This window comes from Myzus persicae, unplaced genomic scaffold (genome assembly GCF_001856785.1).
Source record: "Myzus persicae strain clone G006 unplaced genomic scaffold, MPER_G0061.0, whole genome shotgun sequence".
NCBI classification, from domain to species: domain Eukaryota; kingdom Metazoa; phylum Arthropoda; class Insecta; order Hemiptera; family Aphididae; genus Myzus; species Myzus persicae.
Window position 1 is genome coordinate 832,277 of NW_019102098.1, and position 21,051 is coordinate 853,327.

General features: G+C 26.2%; 3 protein-coding genes across 6 annotated transcripts; 2 read left to right on the forward strand and 1 right to left on the reverse strand.

The window, feature by feature from the left end:
* Positions 1–126: 126 nt before the first annotated feature.
* Positions 127–7,227, forward strand: LOC111031220 (origin recognition complex subunit 2). 3 transcript variants are annotated; one of them, XM_022311076.1, is made up of 12 exons: positions 127–1,177; positions 1,261–1,350; positions 1,894–1,980; positions 3,313–3,477; positions 5,249–5,359; positions 5,445–5,576; positions 5,648–5,814; positions 5,879–6,096; positions 6,157–6,289; positions 6,365–6,608; positions 6,685–6,921; positions 6,985–7,227. In XM_022311076.1, exons 1-12 carry the CDS (start codon positions 1,081–1,083, stop codon positions 7,182–7,184), a joined length of 1,881 nt encoding a protein of 626 aa, XP_022166768.1. In that variant the 5' UTR covers positions 127–1,080; the 3' UTR covers positions 7,185–7,227. The 3 variants fall into 3 exon arrangements, with proteins under 3 accessions (XP_022166768.1, XP_022166769.1, XP_022166770.1); XM_022311077.1 differs by having other exon boundaries at positions 1,282–1,350; positions 6,985–7,184; XM_022311078.1 differs by having other exon boundaries at positions 1,130–1,177; positions 1,282–1,354.
* Positions 7,228–7,268: 41 nt separating this feature from the next.
* On the reverse strand, positions 7,269–17,615 carry LOC111031224 (guanine nucleotide-binding protein subunit beta-5). 2 transcript variants are annotated; one of them, XM_022311082.1, is made up of 10 exons: positions 17,310–17,615; positions 11,558–11,772; positions 11,349–11,485; positions 11,151–11,269; positions 10,826–10,955; positions 10,599–10,742; positions 9,516–9,656; positions 9,361–9,457; positions 7,714–7,880; positions 7,269–7,414 (listed from the first exon to the last, which is right to left on the reverse strand). In XM_022311082.1, exons 2-10 carry the CDS (start codon positions 11,742–11,744, stop codon positions 7,403–7,405), a joined length of 1,134 nt encoding a protein of 377 aa, XP_022166774.1. In that variant the 5' UTR covers positions 11,745–11,772; positions 17,310–17,615; the 3' UTR covers positions 7,269–7,402. The 2 variants fall into 2 exon arrangements, with proteins under 2 accessions (XP_022166774.1, XP_022166775.1); XM_022311083.1 differs by having other exon boundaries at positions 17,415–17,614.
* Positions 17,616–17,825: 210 nt separating this feature from the next.
* Positions 17,826–20,690, forward strand: LOC111031225 (DNA repair protein complementing XP-A cells homolog). The gene is made up of 6 exons (XM_022311084.1): positions 17,826–18,530; positions 18,628–18,751; positions 19,650–19,780; positions 19,991–20,162; positions 20,236–20,353; positions 20,419–20,690. Exons 1-6 carry the CDS (start codon positions 18,421–18,423, stop codon positions 20,571–20,573), a joined length of 810 nt encoding a protein of 269 aa, XP_022166776.1. The 5' UTR covers positions 17,826–18,420; the 3' UTR covers positions 20,574–20,690.
* The last annotated feature ends 361 nt before the right edge of the window (positions 20,691–21,051 follow it).

Genomic DNA, 21,051 nt, shown 5'->3' on the forward strand with positions numbered 1-21,051 from the left:
CAGTATTCAACTATGTATTACACAATTTATATTATTCTGATGATAATGTGGTAACCCTCTTATCATGAGATTCAAAAGAAATGCTTGTCAAAGAGGTTATAATTAAATAATTGAAGTTTTGCCAGAAATAATCATTTTGTTTTCGTTCCTTTAAACGCGTTCAGTGGGGGGAACGAATTGAAACAATTCTGCCTACTTCGGGCTACTCGTTCCTTAGTCCTTACTTCCTTTAAAGCGAAAATTTGTAATAGTTATTGAGTCCAAAACCAAATTGTGCTATTCTCTTATCATGTAGTATGTACCATGACAAAATAAATAATTAATTAAATAATAATTTATTCTATCATGGTATGTATCTTTTGTACCGGAATGCGGACGTCAAAAGTCGAAAACTCGAAACATTATTTATCATTCTAGTTGGTACTATCTTAATTAATCGGGTTAGGTACACGACTGTCTCGACTATAGTACGATAATATCATAGACCCATTAACAAAGTTGTTAATAGGTCTAATGTCTATGGATAATATATAGAGCCTAATAAACTAGCACCCTACGGATTCGGTCTTGTCATATTTAGGACTATGGGAATCTCAAGTTAGTAGGACGTGGTGGCCGTTCACCAAATAAAATAACATAAACATAACGCTTTTAGCTAATTTTTGAGGTTATGAATGATATGTCGACAAAAAACGCGGGAAACAGAATATATTTATTTACTATATTATAAACGTCTAAACAATTAACAAACCAAGTACCAGCTGATACTGTAGACAATGTCTTGACATATCTGTACTCTGTAGTCTGTACTTAGTAGTCATTACTCAGTAGTAGTGAATACCTAAAAAATAAGTAATAAAGTCACTTCTGTCTAGTCTGTATAGCATAGATATTAGAGTATAGACTACTGTCTAGTGCCCACTATAGTCTTTAAGTCTGTCATTACTGATTAGTAACAACTCTAAATTAAGAACACAGGTGTCTACTAGAGAATAAATTGGAAATATTAACTTATGAGGTTTATTTTAAATTTTCACTGTTATTTTTGCAATATGGAATTGTAAATACCTGAACATTACAATGGAATTACCAAGTATTGATGCTGAATATGACATTGAAGTGGAGTTCATTAATGATCAAGTAGTTGCTCATTTAATAGTAGATGAGACACTAGAAAGTAAGTATGAATCTAATAAGAAAAAAAAAAAATTATTACATTCATTAATAATGAATATAAACTGTTTCATGATATAAAAATAGAAAATAAAAATTTATTTGCAGAAAATCATTCAACCAGAAAAAAAAAATCTTTTGAAGTCACTGCAAACAACTCTGGAGTTTCAATTAAAAGCAAGTAATTTAGAATGATGCTTATTGGTATATTATTATATAGGTATCAGTAGTGTAATTAAGTGTATTGAGTTTCTTCAGAATTAAAATAAAAAAATATACTAAGTTAATGTTATACAATATATATATACCCATAAAATAGGTATAATGTATTGCATTTTAATTTAACATGAGTAATTTTTTAAACTTGTATCAATCAATTAATATAAATTTCACCTTCATAAGGATATTATACATGATTTATTGAATAATCTGAAATAAAATTCATTTACATTGTAGTTTTAGAAAAGTTTCTAGAAATCTTGAAAACATTAAAAATATGTCGCTGATATTTCATGATAGTCATTAGATTTTGGAAAAAAAACATTTCCTCTGTATTGATACATAGTTTTAAATATAATTATTTTAATTTGTATACAAAATACATTTTTTAGCACAATTCATATAAGTATGTTCATTAAAAATATAGTTTTATGTAGTTTAAAATATATATATATTTACATTATTTTAACATTAGCATTTTAATTCAGTTTACATTTTTAGGTAAAAAAACAAATCAAATATTAGATGGAAATAGTGATGATGAAGAGTTAGATGAAAATGAATCAGATGTAACACTGAAACCAAAAGGTAATATTTGAAAGTATTATTCGGATTTAGAGGGAAGTTGGTGGACCCAGGGACCTCCACAGTTTTGTAATTATTTAACTGTAAATACAAACAAATTAGTTTCATTTCTACTCACATTAAAATACATACAAAATGGAACTATATTTTTCCATTTAAAATTAAAGTTTTATCAAAATATAATGGATATTGTATTAATGTATTGATATAATATGCGTTCAAATAAATAGGCAGTGTTCTAGAATCTAGATATTAAAATTTAAAAGTGTGTCGTCCGCAATCACCGCACATCGATTGCTCGTAACAATATTATCAAGTGCTTTACTTAATATACAAGGGAGTTGGGAATTATATATTAAAATTCATAGTAATATGATGGTCAACTACAAATATGTTGATAAAAACAATTAGATCGGTAATTATGAACCATAATTGTTATGTACGGACTGGACAAATTCAACGACAAGTGAATTTGTTATTATACTTCACAAGAAGTAAAAGGTATTAGTAGAAACTAATTTTATTGTCCACTATTATATAGTGAATAGTGTTATAATTTTTTAAAAATTTAAAAATAGAAGAAAAATAGGTACTTATGGGTTATCGCGACTACTTTAATATCAAACATCAAACTCATGCTGCAATGCACGTTTTTATAAGTATAGTAATATATAATTTACAAAGAAGTAAGAGTGTATAATAATACAAACAAATAAGAATAAAATTTGTAAAATAGGTAAGGTTAGTAACACGTTGAACTGGTCTTCATTATGAGTATTCCTTAACGTAATTTCTGCCAAGTAGGATTTTAAATGGTGTCTTGCTGTACCTCTATGACGTTTGTTTTTCCATTCCGCCGATCCACAAAGTCTTTCTATATTTTGTGTGTGAACATGTGTACTTGGATCCCCAAAATGTTAAGAATGATACACTATGAAATGCAAGTAGCCATTATCTTATATTGCGTTTTATGCCCACCAAAAATCAGAGTAAATTGTTGTTCTTTCCTCTATGTTTTGATGTATTTTGGACATTAAAGTAGCAGAAGACTGATCAGGAACTTCTACTAAAAATGTCTCATTTGTTTCACGATCGTAACAACACTGGAAAAAATAGAAGTAGAGTGGGACATAGTGTGCGGTAGTCGCTATAATAAATATGTGGCGTGTGGTAGTCGCGTTAACCCATAAGTACCAAAAGATGTATGGTTCTGTTTATATATGTGGGTCCCCCATTTCATTCAAAGCCCTCCAAATACTTAAATGTGCTCTTGCTTAAAAGGTAATACTTACCAACCAATAGCCATCAGGTGTTACAAAATATTATTGTTTATAGCATTATTTGAAGATGGAGATGTGCCAGGTGAACGTATGTTTAGTTTTCAGTCCAAACAAAATAAAACACTAACGTGTATGAAAAAAAATAAAACTTCACAACATAGCAAAGATCTCCAATATCATAACAACGATGATAAAAAAATGTGTAATATTCATCCTGAAGGTAAGTTATTACATAAATATTAAATAAATAATATATGATAACAATATTTTAATATAATATTATATATTACTATTATACTGTTTTGCCATAAAGTTTTGTTTTTTGATGTAATTCAGAAACGAATATTCTTAGATACTTTCTTAATTTTCTCTAAATGTTTGTTGTTTGCTTGTACAGAAAAATTCAAGGTATTATACAAGAGTTGTAATTTTGTTTGATTTACAACCTTCAAGGGACCTAGGTAATAATATTGTTAGATATCTGAATTTCGTTGTATATCTAGATGACTGGATTTCAAAAATAAAATTGATTTATTAACGTAATTATGTTTACTATTTTTTCTGAAAATAATCAGTGAATAATTATAACATTAAGACGTTTGAACAAAATATAATATCATTAAATAATTAATACTAATTTATTTTTGTGCAGGTCTTCACTAGTCCAAAAAACATCGTCACCTGTTGTTTCTTTCTATGTTTACTGTTTCCTGTACCTTGTATTTCTTATTGTAGTGGTAAAAAACGTTATTTCTTGCATCTGAGATAATTTTTGTATCCGATACAGACATTTTTAGACTTAAAAAATCTCCCTTTTTCTCTTGATTTCTAATATTGAGTAGTGGTTGTTTTCAAAATTTTACTTTGTGTTTTCAATCTTGATATCCAATTTATTATTTATAAATATGTACATACTATTGTTATAGTTAATTTTCATTTCAAAATAATATTGTTATATCCAGATCATTGTTGTAAGTTGTAAACAATATTGTAATATACAAGCGGAATTACTACACATATAAGATTTAAAATCAATCAAATACATTGCTGGGAATCGTTTACCCTGAAATAATTATTTATCATTATATATAAAGCATTGTAATAACCAAATTGGACTGGATTACCATTTTTCATACATGATACAATTTTCAAAATGTTTTGATTAGCACATGTTTTTGTGTGCTACTTATAAACATGAGAAATTGTTTGATTTTATTTAGTTTTTGTTCAACTATGTTAGATAAACAATTTTTTGATAGAGTAAAAATCTTAAGAACTAAATACAAGATTTCATATGAGTCATTCTACATTTATTCATTAAAAGCAAAATGTTTACCAGAAAGTCATATAAATTTCTTATTAGCTTTTGAAGTTCAATTTATGACATTAGATATTCACCCTTAAAATAACTATTTTTGATATATATTTTATATTCATAAACCAATAACCTTAGATACTTGAAATTTTCACTTTCTATTGATACCTAGGTTAATTTTAAAAATATTTTGACTCTTTTTGTGCCATTTATTATTTTTTTTATTTATGTTGATAAATAAGTTTTCTCGAACTAAGTTTTGGCTCTGACATCTAGGCCATAAGCCATACATCGATATGTGTATGTAATTTTTGATGTACCTAGTTTTGACATTAGTGAAAAGAATTGAAATTTTGGAAATTCAAATGTGTTGAAACTGTAGCATGTTTAAGAAATAAGAAAAAATAAGGATAAAATATGACCCAGTATTATGGAGTCATCTTATTATGTTCTAAAATGATATGTATCTAATGCATTATTAAAAATTAAAAAATTAAATCTAACCTTCAAGACAATGTTGTATGGTCTTGTTTTGTCTTTGGCACAATTTTTCTGATACATAACCTCCACATAATGGTGACAAATTCAAATTTAAATCATTCAGTCATTACTGTGGCCCACTCCACGTCTACTGTAAAGCAGAGTGATATACACTTGTTTGTCTTTTTTGTCTTAGATTTCTCTGATGATGAAAGTGAAGTTAAATCAAAAAATCCATATAAAAGAACAACTAGAACAACAGCTACATCAGTTATATCTGAAGTCAAAAATAAAGTATCAGACAAAGGTGATAAATAGAATACAAAATTATTTAAGTTTACATGTACATTTAATATATAAATTATTAATAATCAATGATTATAATGTGACAGACTTTCCAAGAGTAACCGATACCAAATTTGGTCATGAAACACCTAAAAAATTAAAAAAAATACATTCTGTGAATAGTTCTGAGCATATATTGACAAAAACACCAAGAACTGTTCGGAAACAGATTGCAAAAGGTTAATACTTCATTTAGCTACACATTAACTAAAAAAAATGGTCTACAAAATATTTACTTATCCTTTTCCAGGAATTGCACATCAAAAATTTGAACAACTTAATGAATTTAACGATTCAGATTTTAGTATTAGTGATGAAAGTGACAGTGATTCTAGTATTCATACTAGTCTTACTAGTCAGCCAAAGACCACTAATACTCCTTTAAGAAGATCTACTAGACAAAAAGAAGTTCCTTTTGTAAGTATTTTTTTGTAAATTGCAATTACATATTTGTGTTTTTATTTTGCAATATGTTTTCTAGATATATAAATCAGATGAATATTTTTTATCCAAGTCTGCTAAATCTGTGAAAAAGTCTAAGACATCAGATAATACATTGAAACTATTGAAAAACCCTGTTTTAGACAAAGAACAGGTTGATCAACTCTCAGGAAAGTCTTACATTAAACATGATAAAATGTTAAAGTCAATGTACATTGATATTGTGTCAAAGTTTCCATATTGGATGTCTTTACTTAAGTAAGTAATTACTATTCTTTGTTTTCAAATTATTATGTTATACAGTAATTTGATTTTTAGGGAAGGATTTAATTTACTTCTGTATGGATTTGGTTCCAAAAGACAAATTATAAATGATTTTAGAATGTCTGTGTTAGCAGAAGAGTCCGTATTAGTGATTAATGGATTTTTTCCTGGACTGACAATGAAAGAAGTACGTTATAATTTTTAATTCTTTCGTTATTAACACCTTTAATTTTTAAAAATTTTGTTCCATGATTTTTTATAGATACTAGAATCTATAACAATTGATTTATTAGATCTTGAAAGTTGTCCAGGAAGTTCTGAACTCGTAATTCAGCTAATTGAAGAAAAACAAAAATTAAAGAATTCTGAACATATTTATATTCTAATAAACAATTTGGATGGTGTTGAATTACAAAACTACAAAGCACAGCATATACTTTCAAGGATTTGTTCATTAAAAAAAGTACATTTAATAGCATCTATGGATAGAGTAAATTCTGCTTTAAGTTAGTATCGATCTGTTTGAAATTTATCTAATACCTAAATTATTATAATATATTACATTTTCAAACATTTATTTAGTGTTTGATAATACCAAACTTGGGGATTACAATTTTATTTGGATGGATTGTACCAATTTTTTACCATATACAGTTGAAACTAATTTTATACAATCCTTAATGGTAAAAAACATTGGAACACAACATTCATTATCAGGATTGAATAATGTTTTCAAATCACTGACATCCAATGCTAAAAGTATTTTATTATTACTGATTAAAAATCGTATTGAAAATAAGAACGATAAAAAATATGGAGGTAAATTATATTTTTCTTGTATTTATTTTAAAATAATTAATATATGCATGATATTTAATCAAGGTGTTCCATTCTCAACCTTATATCGTTGGTGCCGTCAACGGTTTCTAGCTAGTACAGATCTAGCTTTGAGAAGTCAGTTAACTGAATTTGTTGATCATGAATTAGTAAAATGGAAACGTGATGCTGATGTACTCTATGTTCCTGTAGATGTTGATGTACTTACTCAGTTTTATAAGCAAAATGAAGAAAATGATGAATAAATTCAGTGTTTTGTATATTTTTTTGTTTAAATTCCAAAAAGAATAATTTTTAATATTTAAAATAATATAATTTACAACGCATAATAAAAATTAATTTTTATATATTTTAACTATTCTATGATTATATAATTATTATTTATCTGTAAACATTAACTCTTATAATTGTACGGAACGTATTACTGACTAGATCTACATTCAAAATCTTGAATTTTCATAACTTATGCCCATACCTATAACAAAAAAGTTGTTTATGTAAATAATACATTTTGTATTAGTTAATCACATGTTAAAACAAACATATAACATGGTTATTTCAAAAAATGTATTAATTTTTATATAATTAAAAAGAAATTCTTGATACTTTATTAACTTAAGTTTTCAAATTTTTCATTCATTGGATTTGATATAAGTTATACAGTTATATAATAATTGAATAATAAAAAAAAATGTAGCTATTCAGTATCAAATTTTTTTTGTAAAAAAAAGCTATTAACTCCTGAGTTATAAAATCAGTTATGAATATACATACACGTAAAGAAGCATCCCAACTTGCAGAAGCTAATGCTGTTCCATCAGGTGAAAGTTTTATACTTGTAACTCTATTTTCATGTCCATATAATAAACTCACTCTTTCACATTTTAAACTATCCCAAGCATTTATTGTATAATCTGTATAGCCACCAAATAATATTCTACCTAAATAACATAATTTAAATATTGTATTAATATTATTTAATTTAATTACTTAATTTTGGCTCTTAGTCAGATCTGTCCTAGAGTACAAATCCGTTCGTTGGGACCGTCATTCATCTATAGATACGATAGGGATTGAAAGGGTTCATTGAAAATTCCTGTCATTTGTTGATTATTTTATAAAAGTTGTTTGTCCTCCACACGTTAATGAACCTACCTGCAGTTTTTAATTTATCTAGCCTTACTGATCGTAAGTGCTTTGAGAATATATATCACTTCTTTCTACATTTATCAAATTCAATCCATTGTCCTACATTTAGTGTAGGGAAGTAACTTAAACCTAACTTAAGTTACACGTTACTGTAATGAATTTACTTTTTAATTAATTTGATGGTATTTAATTACATTTTTTTGTAAGTAATTTATATGTAATTTAAGGTACTTTTTGTAGTTAAATTACTAAATTGCTCGTTCGTTACTTTATTTTGGTTTAATACATTTTAAGGACTTAATGATAATGTGTGTAGGTATAAAAATATATCATACAAATATTATAATTTTTAATTAAATTTTCTAAACCCTGAAATTGTTGTTATAGTTATTAACTGTGTGTTATTTTTAGAATGTAATTTTTATATGTATTGTTTACAATAAATTTGAAAATAGAGATTAATTATTTAGTTTAAATCATTATTTTAATAAAAATTTATATTTTTTATTGCCTTATATTTTTGGGCCTCAGTCTGTATTTGCTATAAATTAAAATAACTTAAAATTGTGATTTTATATAGTCATAGGGCGGCCAACTTTTAATTTTGAAAACACCGACAAAAGGTAAAAAAAAATGTCATTTTCCGTGACTTTTCATTAAATATTACATAATGTAAAAATAATAATTAAAATAGGTAATAAATAGTAAACTAAACATTCAAGAAAAGTATATTTAACGGTACTTTTTGCAGCATATAATACATTTTTTTCATTTATTTTTTAAAAAAACTCTGAACATTAATATGTTAAGTTATTTTTAATTTAGTTATAACTAATATGGCTTTAACAGTATCAACTCCTAAGCGATTACTCTCATCCGCCCACAAACTATACATGTGACTAAAAATGGTACTGAAAATACATACTGTACAATTTGTTTTATATTTTTTAATTGTGCAGTGGATGATCAGAACATTTTTAGCAATATCTGATAACCAATTTCACAAAAACGATAAAATATTAAAATATTAATATTGAAACTTTCAATCAGATGGAAATACCGGCTTTTTATAGGTCGGTGATAGATTAATACCGGTAGGTTGGCAACCCTCATAGTCAATCAGTAAAGCACTATATATTACTTGTGATATAGAGATATATAGGGAAGTAAATTTAATGTGAGGCACTTATCATACTATAGGACATGCATTCGCAAGTCTTATTTTATAATATATACCTAATATTGCGTACATTTACTATATATACAACTTACCACTGACTGAAAAGTCAATAGAATTAACTCCAAACAAAATACTTTCTTTTGAATATACAGCAACTTCTTTGTCTGCTCTTAAGTCATACATTCGACACTAATAAATTAAAAATACATTAGGCAATAAATAAAAAAAAATGAATGGTTTTCATTACTGTAGAATCATCTGATCCAGATGCTACAGCATCTCCACTTGGATGATATTTGACACTATTTATGTCAGAAAGATGACCTTCAAATGATTGAACACTTTGACCAGTTCTCATATCCCACAAAAGTAACATTTTGTCACAACTCTAAGAAAAAGAAATGTTTAATTAAAAAAAAAAAATATTACAATAAAAAACTAATTATTGTAAAAATAATAAATCACTCATAACATATACATAATGGGACATGTTAGCATTTTTTAAAAAATAATTATTCAAAATATAGCTTTATGGTAAAAAAAATGTTTCATTATATTAAGAGTTCATAGACATTTTTTTTTGCATATTTAACTTTTTATATGTCTTATTTTTGAGATTATTATCCATCACTGCAGTGGGCGTCGATAACCTAATTTATTTATGAGAGATGTCTTAGTAGATTTTATAGATGGGGGAGGAGCCCACTGTAGGGTACTGAGGTTTGGCTCTGGATCCATAATTTGACGTACAATGAATTTTAACTATAAAGATAAATAAATATAATTTATGAATAATTAATAAAAAGCATCTACTATTTAATATTATGGCTTATATTTTTTTAGATTTTTTGGTTACAGTTATAAAAAACTATTACTTATAACATAATATATTATGTATACATATGTTCATATTTATATTTAAATTTTTTTGCGTGGGCTTTTTTTCCATAGTGTATTTTTTATCTGGGATTTTATAAAACATACAGAAACTTGATTTATGTCTAGTTGTGTTGAATACAGAAAACTTTAATCATCAGTCGGTGTCTGATAATTGATATTTTTTTTTACCTTTAGTGATACAGATGTTATTTTAAATGTTTTCGTTTTTCAAAAGCATACTAAATGATTTTGCATATAATGAGGCTTTTTTAAGTTAAATTAATAAATGCATGCATATTTTAGTATTTATTGAGTATGATGTACCTGTCTTTAACTTTGATAGTATATCAATTTACAAATATATTTTGTACACATTATGAGTTATGGCACATAATACTTAATAAATAGATTAGTTGAAATACAGAAAAAAAATTTAAAAATAATAACTTACACCTGATATAAAAGTATTCCCAATTTCTGATGGTGATAAATCAATGGACATTATGTCACCTGTATGGCCGTGGAAAGATTGTAACATTTGACCTGACTCGACATCCCAAAGTGCAGCAGTAGCATCTCCACTACCAGTCAAAATCTTAAAAACATAATTGAATATAATATTAAAATGTGTTGTTAACATATTGTATACTAACTTATGAATAAACAACTAAATACTACCTGTTGATCTGAATTTGGAAATAAGCAACAAGACATGAAATTTGTATGTGTACCAACAGTTTTCTTTTTAGCAGACGGATCTTCGTCAGGATTGGATATATTGAACACTGTTACTTTGTTATCCAGACCACTTAAAATACAAACATTTTTTCTTATTATTTAATATAATTTATGTTCTGATATCTAATCTAAATGATTACATTAACTTAATAAGTAATAATTTATTAACAATAATGATAATCAGGCATAATTGATATAGTTTTTCCTTTATTATTCAAAATAAAATATATTACAAAAATCAATGAACTACCCTATACAATCTTACCCGCATGCAACTAAGTTGCCTGATGGTGAATAGGCACATGCCATCACCCAAGTTGTTGGCATTGTAACAGTTTGTTCTTTTGCAGATGTAAATGCATCCCAGATTAGTAATTTACCATCCTAGCATTTGTATGCACCGACACCAAGCAAGCATATTTTATTAAACACTTTTGCACATTTGTAAATTTATATTATGTACCTGTGAAGATGAAACAATATGCCGTTTATCTGGAGACCAATCACAACATAACATTTTAGCTTGGTTTCCTTTCAACAAACGTCTAGGTTTTATATTTAGAAATGTAACTTCCTCTAATCGTTCCGCAACATTTGCCACTATTACATAAATCATCAATAAGAATTGAACATAGTGAACAGATATAATAATTTAAATAGCAAGCTAAGTACATGTCACATCGTTAAGTTTTTTTCTTTCTTCTTCAAGCTTGTGTTTTAGGCTGTCAGCTTCGCGACTTAATAATTCAACTGTTTCAGTTCGAGTATTTACGTCTAATGCCATGTCCAAATTCCAAATGTTTCTCAATGCAATATCTGCCAGTGGTGGTGCTACTGAATATGACTTACAGTCTTTCATTAAGCAATATTGTTGAATTGTTTATGTTCTATAAAGATTATTTAATATATTAAAATAATAATTGTTCTAATATTGTATAACTATTAAAACTAGTAAAAATATGTACATTATATTAATATTTAACTATAATTACTAAGCAAAGAATAATTTGTACAAACTATAAATTAGTTTTTATATATTAATGAAAATTCTATCATACACAATAAAGTTAAGAATATTTATTTTTGAAATACATCATTGGGTTAGTTCAGAAAATAAAAACCATATCATAGAAATTACAAAGTGATTCACCAGTCATGCAAAACTCCATTTTCCCGTTTAATAATACAACAACAATTTAGGTTTTTGGAATTTTTAAGTATACTTAAGGTTCATACGTATTTTCAAATCCTTAAATGTTGTATGCAATTTTAAGAGTATTCCATGACAGCACAAATGTATTTTAAATGAGAACCACTTTTTAAATGTAAATTGTTAGGCATAAGATTTTTTTGGAATGTTTAGAAGTACTTATTTAATAAAAATTTTAACAGTTAGTTTTTGAGGTACCCATTTAACTTAGGATTAGGTATAAGAAGTCGTTTTGGAATTATATTAAATCTTTGCGATCTAATCGTTCTAATATTCACCTTTCAGTATTTTTGGACAATATTTCTGCGAATAATATGAATGATACAATTAAGTTATTTGCTAAATATTTTTATCAGTATACACAACTAACACAACTAATATTATAGATAATTATAATAATGATTTATTTTATAATCAGTTTCATAATTTTAATTTGAATTCATTTATTATTCATGAACACGAAATTATAGATTATATTGGTTCACTTAATGACAAGGCAAGTATTGGGCCCGATGGAATTCCTACAATTTTTTTGAAAATGTGTTGTAAAACTCTCGTTAACCCTTTACATTATTTATTTAATTTGTCTCTATCCAGTGGAACTTTTCCTCTTTGTTGGAAAAAATCTTTCATTTCTCCCATGTATAAATCAGGTGACAAACAAAATGTGAAAAACTATAGGCCAGTTTTGAAAATGTCAATTTTGCCAAAAATGTTTGAAGAAATTATCTCAAAAAAATTATCAAATTTATTGTGTAATAATATAAGCTTTTCTCAACATGGATTTGTACCAAAATATTCGATTCAAACTAATTTATTATTATATCATAATTATCTTGTAAAAGCTCTTGATCAAGGCTTCTAAGTAGATACTATTTATACGGACTTTCAAAAGGGGTTTGATAAGGTGAGTCATAATTTACTTAATCATAAATTGAAAAATTTTGGTATAGGTGGGAACTTTTTACAATGGTTATTTTCATATCTTTCTGATCGTACTCAAGTAGTTAAAATTATGTCTTACGTTTCTGATGACTATCCTGTCTTATCAGGTGTTCCTCAGGGCAGCCATTTAGGACCTTTACTATTTTTAATTTTTATTAATGATCTCCCACTAGTCCTTGATGGTTCTATAAACATTTTATTATTTGCGGATGATGCGAAGAGTTTCTGTACAGTTAATTCTTTAAGTGATGCTGAATCTCTTCAGTATAATCTTAATAAATTTCAATTATGGAGTAAATTAAATTTATTACCGTTAAATACTGATAAATGTCATACAAAAACATTTATACGTAAAAAAAATCCTATCTTTTTTAACTATAATATTGAAATGTGTTCTCTCACTAGAGTAAATTTTATCAAAGATCTTGGTATTTATTTTGAAAATGATCTTTCTTTTAAAACGAACCATAATATGATGATTAATAAATCGTTTAAGATGTTAGGCTTTATTAATAGATATACTAAAAATTTAAAAAATCCGTTATGCATAAAAATCTTGTATACATCTTTAGTTAAATCCAATCTTGATTTCGGCTCCGTAATCTGGTCATGCAAATACTTGACATATATAAATTATTTGAACAATGTACAATATACATTTTTTAAAAGGATTTCATACTTGTCGAATATTCAATTATCTAGGTACTCTCTCCATCTAACTCAAGATTATTTTGGCCTTGTTTCTCTTTCACTTAGACGGAAATTAACTGATATTATGTTTGCCAATGATCTTATTAATTACAATATTGTGTGTCCCGAATTGTTGGCTGAAATCAGCTTTCGAAATCCATAATATCTAATTACACGTAATTTAGATTTATTTTTAGTTCCTCATTATAAAACGAATAGTGGTACCAATTCTTATTTCCCTCAAGCTTTAATTTTAGCTAATAAAATTTGTATACATTTAGATGAATTTTTTCTCTCACGTAATTGTTTTAAATCTAAATCTATGTTATTATAAAAAATATTGATTAATATGGAAAAAGAAATGTTTATAATGTAACTATAATTTTATATTTTTATTACTTTTAATTCAGAGTTATTTTTATATAATTTTATATGTTTTTGTTAGGTTTTACTACACTTATTTAGTTTTAAGTTTTTATCTGATATGTTTCCTTTATATAATTTGGAAAAGGGTATATACCCGTTGATTTACAACATAAAAAAAAAAATAAATAAATAAAAGATGAAGGCCCATGACAATAGGTTATTATGGTGTAAGGACTTTTACCACTTTTAAAATTGTCTGTGTACTAGGATTAAATATTACATATATTATATTTTTATATAAAACTAAATGCATTGAGTTATGAATAGGATGAGCGTGAACACAGGGGCAGCAGATGCAGCATAATATGCTGCTCCTGAACTTTTCTTTAAATATTGAATTACGGGCCGCAGTAAATTTTACATCCACAAAATTATATACAATTATGTACATTCAAATGCATAATTAAAAACTATTTTAATACACATTTTGTTTTAAATATGTAGAAACATTTCTACTGCCACACTCATATAGTTTGAATTCTTATAGGATTCCTGCTTCTCAATAATTAGCTTAGCAGCCCCTTTCCCACCAAATGAAAAAAATATTAATTTTGCATTTTTTACTAAGCCAATAATTTGTGTGACCAATTTTGAAAACGGACACCAAAAGCTTTATTTTTAAAATATACTATTAGAAATGGGCCAGATTAATCTCATGCTGCCCTTGAAACCAGAGTCTGTGTATACCCATGGTTAGTGTATACAATTAAGTAACTCAGAAGTTACTAGTTTTTTTTGTTATATAATATTATATGGAATATTTCAAAAGAATCATCTGATTAACAATGAAACGCAAAAAATTACTTTATATCAAAAATATTCTGTATAAATGTATAAAAACTCAAAATGCCCATTTGAAATTATAGTCTTTAGATATTACACATGAAAATCCCAAAAAATAGAATTTCAATAATAATATTATTCAAGGATTAAAGGGGGAGGTAAAAAGCATGCATGGTGAATCAATCTGTTTACCTATTTAATATTAGCTTTTTTTTTCTTAATTTATATACTGATATGATGAATTTTATGCCATATCTAAAATAAGTATGTACTATGTAAATATTTTTTATATTGGGTTGTTTCAGTTTATGTCACATATGACAACAATTGATGAAATAACAGTCTAAACTAATTAAATCATTAGAATTGTTTACTGCACATACTTTCATGGACAACACAATTATATTATTAACTTAATATTATTTAGTTTATCTGCATTAACAATACATTTTGCTGTATACACTGGGTTAATTGTAAATAATGGTATTGCATATTTTTTAATCGAGAACGTTTCATTCTCATAAATTATTAAGATAGGACATTTGGTCCCAAGGTATTTTAAATCACTATTTTATTTTTTAAATGTCAATTTAATTTATAAGTATAAAATATACAACCTACAATACAATTTTAAATTTTAAATAATATAAGGAAACTATATAAATATATTATAATAATATAATACATTTTGGTACAATACAAATACATTTACATAATTATTTATGTTTTGATATTTCAGTTACTGTGTATTCTCAACTCAAAATGTCAAAACCATATTAATATTATTTACATCCAAATCACTTATTCTTTTCCCAAATATCCTATGGTCAAATAATGTCTTATAACTCTCGAGGCCTACCTTAATAATTGACAGGGACAAAAAGTCTGTTTATTCTACTTTTTAAATCAAGTATGAATCAGAAATGGTATCAATGTCAGGTTTAAAAGAATCGAAGGAACCACATTTAGGTATTATAAAGTTTAAAATTTTTATAAAGTTGAGACTTAAAAATATGGAAGGAAATCCCAATTTTTTTATTCAATCGTATAACAATCACCATTTTAGGACAATATTTTACAATTTAAGTGCCAATTACCAAATAAGTGAGTTCAAGATTTATTCTTAGTAAAAACATCTAAATAAATCGTGGCATTCTCTTCTATTAATGTTTTAATATCAGCAGGTAATACGAATAATACTTACTGATTTTTTCAACTATGATATTATCGAATAAGTTCAAAATATGATTTAATATGTATAAGCAAACAAAAAAATTCAAAATTTGTAATACAAAATTGCATGCACTCGTAGTTGTTATACTGTATATTAAATGATAATATATGTAGATGGAGTTTTTCTGTAATTAACATTTTTATTAAATACATAAATACATATATTTACTGAGTGTAATCTATTTTAAAAGTCATTTTTTTATGATAGATAATATTGAACATAATTATAATAATGTAATAAAATAAATAAATAAATACAATAATGAAGATATAGTACAGAATATAAAAGATTATTGTTTTGCATAAGGTATGTTACAATTAATTATTCTTCATAATTATCATTTTATGTTAATGATGAAATGTTGTGACCCTAGAAATACTATTATTAGGTAAGAACAAAAGTGGTTTGTGGATACAATTTTTGGTGCAATACATCATCAATATATTAGGAAGGTGAGTGGTTTATTGAATATTTACCAACCACAATGTATGATATAATTTTTCTATAAAGTAGATACCAAATTATAATTATGGTTGAAATTTATTAAGTTATCCCTTAACAGTTACTTATCACAAATTTCAAAAAACTTGGGTAGATAGGCAAATTAATTTTGAAATACCTCTAAGTAAGTATACTTTAAAGATAGGGTAAGGGTCTTAAAATATATTTTTTTATTTTATGTTTTAATTTTACAACAATGCCTTAATAGTAAGCGTTAATGTATTTATTCAGTACTTAGGGAATAAAATATGTCATCCGGAATGTTATTTTAAAATTATGATAGTTAATATTTGTTAAGGCTTGTGCACAAATATCATTTTTACCAGTATACAATATTGTGATAGGTATATTATTGTTTATCCATTAATTATTGACTGTCCTAATATATTTGATTTTTTTATATCTATTGAGATTAATTGATACAACAAAATTACAATTTTTCATTACATAAATCCATGTTAAAGAATAGTATTACTAATTAATTTTCTCTTTCCTAATTGTGAAACAAAAAACATGTTATACAAATAAAAACGATTCTAAGAAAAATTTAAGCATTAAATAAAATATAAGATAATATTAAATATTAGATTTTTAACTATTTATAATAATTACATATAATATATTATGATCCGTACCGTCATAGTTTCATCCAAGTAGAGACAGAGAGAATGATAGAGAGTGAGAGAATGAGTGAGTGTGTGAGAGAGTGAGTGCAAAGGGCAGAATCTTTAAACGCTTACCTCGTTCAATTTATCTCCTATTCAGGAAAATCTTCACTGAAAAGAATCATTTCACCGAACCAACTTAAGAACATTTTTTATATTACTGAAACTGAAATCCTCTCAGCGACGGCATAGGCTGTACAGAATTAATAATCAATATGTAAGCACCACCGACTTAGCCGTCAGCATAGACAAGTATACTACCGCCAGCCTGCAAGGGCTGCAACACAGCTGTACAATTTTGAGCTTTCTCAGATTTTAATGATTTTATTTCGTATTATCAAAAAACCGTCCAAGCTGAGCAACATTTTCAGCATTTCTCACAAAATTCATGTTTTTATGTATTTGAGTGTGCCGTTTCGAGCATTGGTTTGTGGTACACCAGCTATTCCACGGTAACTGGTAACTGTAGATAACGATAAGCATTAAGTTATTTCTTAAAAAGAGAATTGTGAAGTCTTCACTCTTCATAGATTTTAAATTTTACTTATCGCGTGATCCGTCGTTTTATTCTGAAGTACCAACTCGAATATTACGAACTTATAACATCCTTTCTATGCTCGAACTACGATTTAAGATTTAGCCATAAGGTCTTAAATCTCAATACTTTAGTTCGTGCTTTTTAGTTCAGTCATTATTTCATATTAAATATTTGATATATTCTATTTTTCTTTTTTGGTATTAAAAAAAATGATTAATTATTAACTTATAGTGGAATAATAATTGTCATTTAACATAAAATTATCATTTATGTTCTATGTAATTTTAACTGTCCAATGTCCATAGTAGAATATGGTAATTGTCGATCGCAATCAATCAATTAATCTATAAATAACTATTAAAACACAGAATAGAACAATTATTAAAAGTGCAAATGTGTTATTATTATTTTCCATTTTCAATACTACCTACAAAATTACCTATTGTTTCCTAAAACTATTGGAAGGAACCGCGGAACCAGTGTCCATTGTACACAACGGAATTGCAATAATTATAATATTTGAAATAGGAATCCTCGTATAAAATGGAACTTACAGAAGATCAGAGAAAACGCATAGAAGAAAATAGGAAAAAAGCATTGCAAATAAGACATGAAAAATTAAAAGCTAGATCAGTTGTACAACCTTACCAAAAGTATAAGATTTATTTTTAAAACATATGCTTAAAATTTAATATGGATTTATAGCTGTTACGTACTTTAAATTTTAATAATTAACGTTTTTTGTTATAGACCCATATCACATCAGTCAAAGATAGATAAAAGTCTTCAAATCACAGTTGCCGGTCAATCATATGTAGACACTGAAGCTGGATTTCTGCTGAACGAGGATGATCTTTCAGATAAAAATAAACTGGTATGATTAATGATTGAGTTTAAGATTAATTAATAATTTGTAAGATAATTTCTGAAGGTGGGCTGAAATTTATCGAGATCTTTAAACAACCAAAACATTTTTACTGGAAAAAAATACCACCGTAATACTGCTGAATTTAATTTAATTAATTAATTTGTAAATGCATATACATTTGTAACATAACTATGTATCATTCTGTGTATATTAGTGTATAATATATATTTAGTCATTATACACAGTTACTTACAAATGTAAGTAGAAAATGTTTATGTGTTTCAAGTATAATTTGATAATATTTCTTTTGGCAATCTTTTAGCGTGTAACCCTGCCATGAACTACTGTAATTTTATAAGAAACTGAGATAATAAATTGATTAAAGTTATCCAAAGAGAAATTTTATTGGGGATTTCTGTGGTATCTGATGAATGGAAATCACACCACTGTTCAAAACATACTGGCTATTATCATTCATAAAATGTCTACATTTTGTAGGTGGGACCCGTACATAAACCATTAAATAATTATGGTCAATATTAAAAATTGAGGTCTTAATAAAGTTGTAGGATACTAATTAAAATCATTTACCATACCTTAGGCTGAATGTTAAAATGTTAAGGTTTAAAATGTTATAAAGCTAACTGCTCAATAAGAAATACCAATATAAAATAAGTTCGTTTTGTTCAATGTCTTATACAATTGTACTATATTTTATTACTTATATTAAATACATTTTTTCCCAATAAGTCACAAACTAAATCTGAAAATCTCTGGTAGGTCACATCCTAAAATGTGGTTATTTTTACTTGGATAAAGTGGATATATTTTGTTAGTTATTATTGAAGTTAACACAAGTACCTTTTTGAAACTAATTAATATTTATTTGATTTATTTATTTTAGATAATACTAGCATCAACACCAAATCCAATATTATCAAAAACTGAACAGCCTATGTGTCTTGAATGTAATCATGAATTTGGTATTTCGTACTTAATGACAAATTTTGACCATCCTGTCTGTGATAGATGCAAGTATGTAATATACATATAAATGAAGGCTTAAAAAAAAATTCGATTATAATTTAGACATTTAGTGTATTATAGTGAAACTGTTATATATTTACCACTGAAAATTAAAAAAAGTGTTTACAGGATTTACTATAGTTGAGGTTAAATTGTAAATTTTAAATGTTAACTATATATATTTCCCATTTATACACTATCATATCTTGGTTTTAACAGGGAGAAATTTGGAAAAGAAAAATTTGATTTAATTACCAAGACAGAAGCTAAAAAAGAATATTTATTAAAAGATTGTGATATTGATTTACGCTCACCCCCACTTAGGTTTATTCTGGGCAAAAATCCACACAATTCCAGATGGGGTGAAATGAAATTATATCTTTTACTTCAAGTAAGTGGATTGAAACAATTTTGATATTGTAACATGTCAACAAAAAACATATGTGAATATGTTCTTTTTATAGGTGGAAAAAAGAGCATTAGAAGTTTGGGGTTCTGAAGAAGAAGTGGAACGACAAATTGAATTAAGACAAGAAAAGCAAAAGGCATCAAAGTTAAAAACTTTTAAGAAAAAAGTCAAAGGTATATGTGAATATTTCATAATAATTTATGATACATGATACTTTTATGATAATAATTTATTTCAGAATTAAGAATGTCAACTAGAAGTAGTTTATATACCAAAGTCACAAAAGCTTCTCATCAACATGAATATGATACAGAAATATATAATGAAGAAGAAGATAATTATGAACATACTTGCACTTCTTGTGGATTTCATGAAATTTTTGAAAAAATGTAATTAATATTAGATTAGGATAAATGTGTACAGAACTACCAATTCTATTCAAAACTATTATTTTCGTAAATGGTACTTAAAGTATTTAAATCTTTCTATAGAATATATATATTTTTTTTATTTGGGCTTTCCCATATTTTTTAGCTAAATAAAAAGATAAATACTTTTATCACAAATTATCTATGATATATTAAATAATAATAATAATAACCTTCTTATCTTAGATGAATACTAAAATGTTTAATTTGAACATAAAAGAATATAATAATATTAAGTTAGCCGGTCAAACGAACATAAAAACTAAAACTAACATAATAGAAAGTGTATTTCAATACAATTATAAATAATATTTTTAATTTGTATAACTACAAGATTAAAGAATTACATGAAAAAAAAGAATAATATAAATGACATAAAAATTGAAAAAAAAACCCCGTCCATCTGGCAGTTGTGTACACACACTACACAACCACCGCCAAAA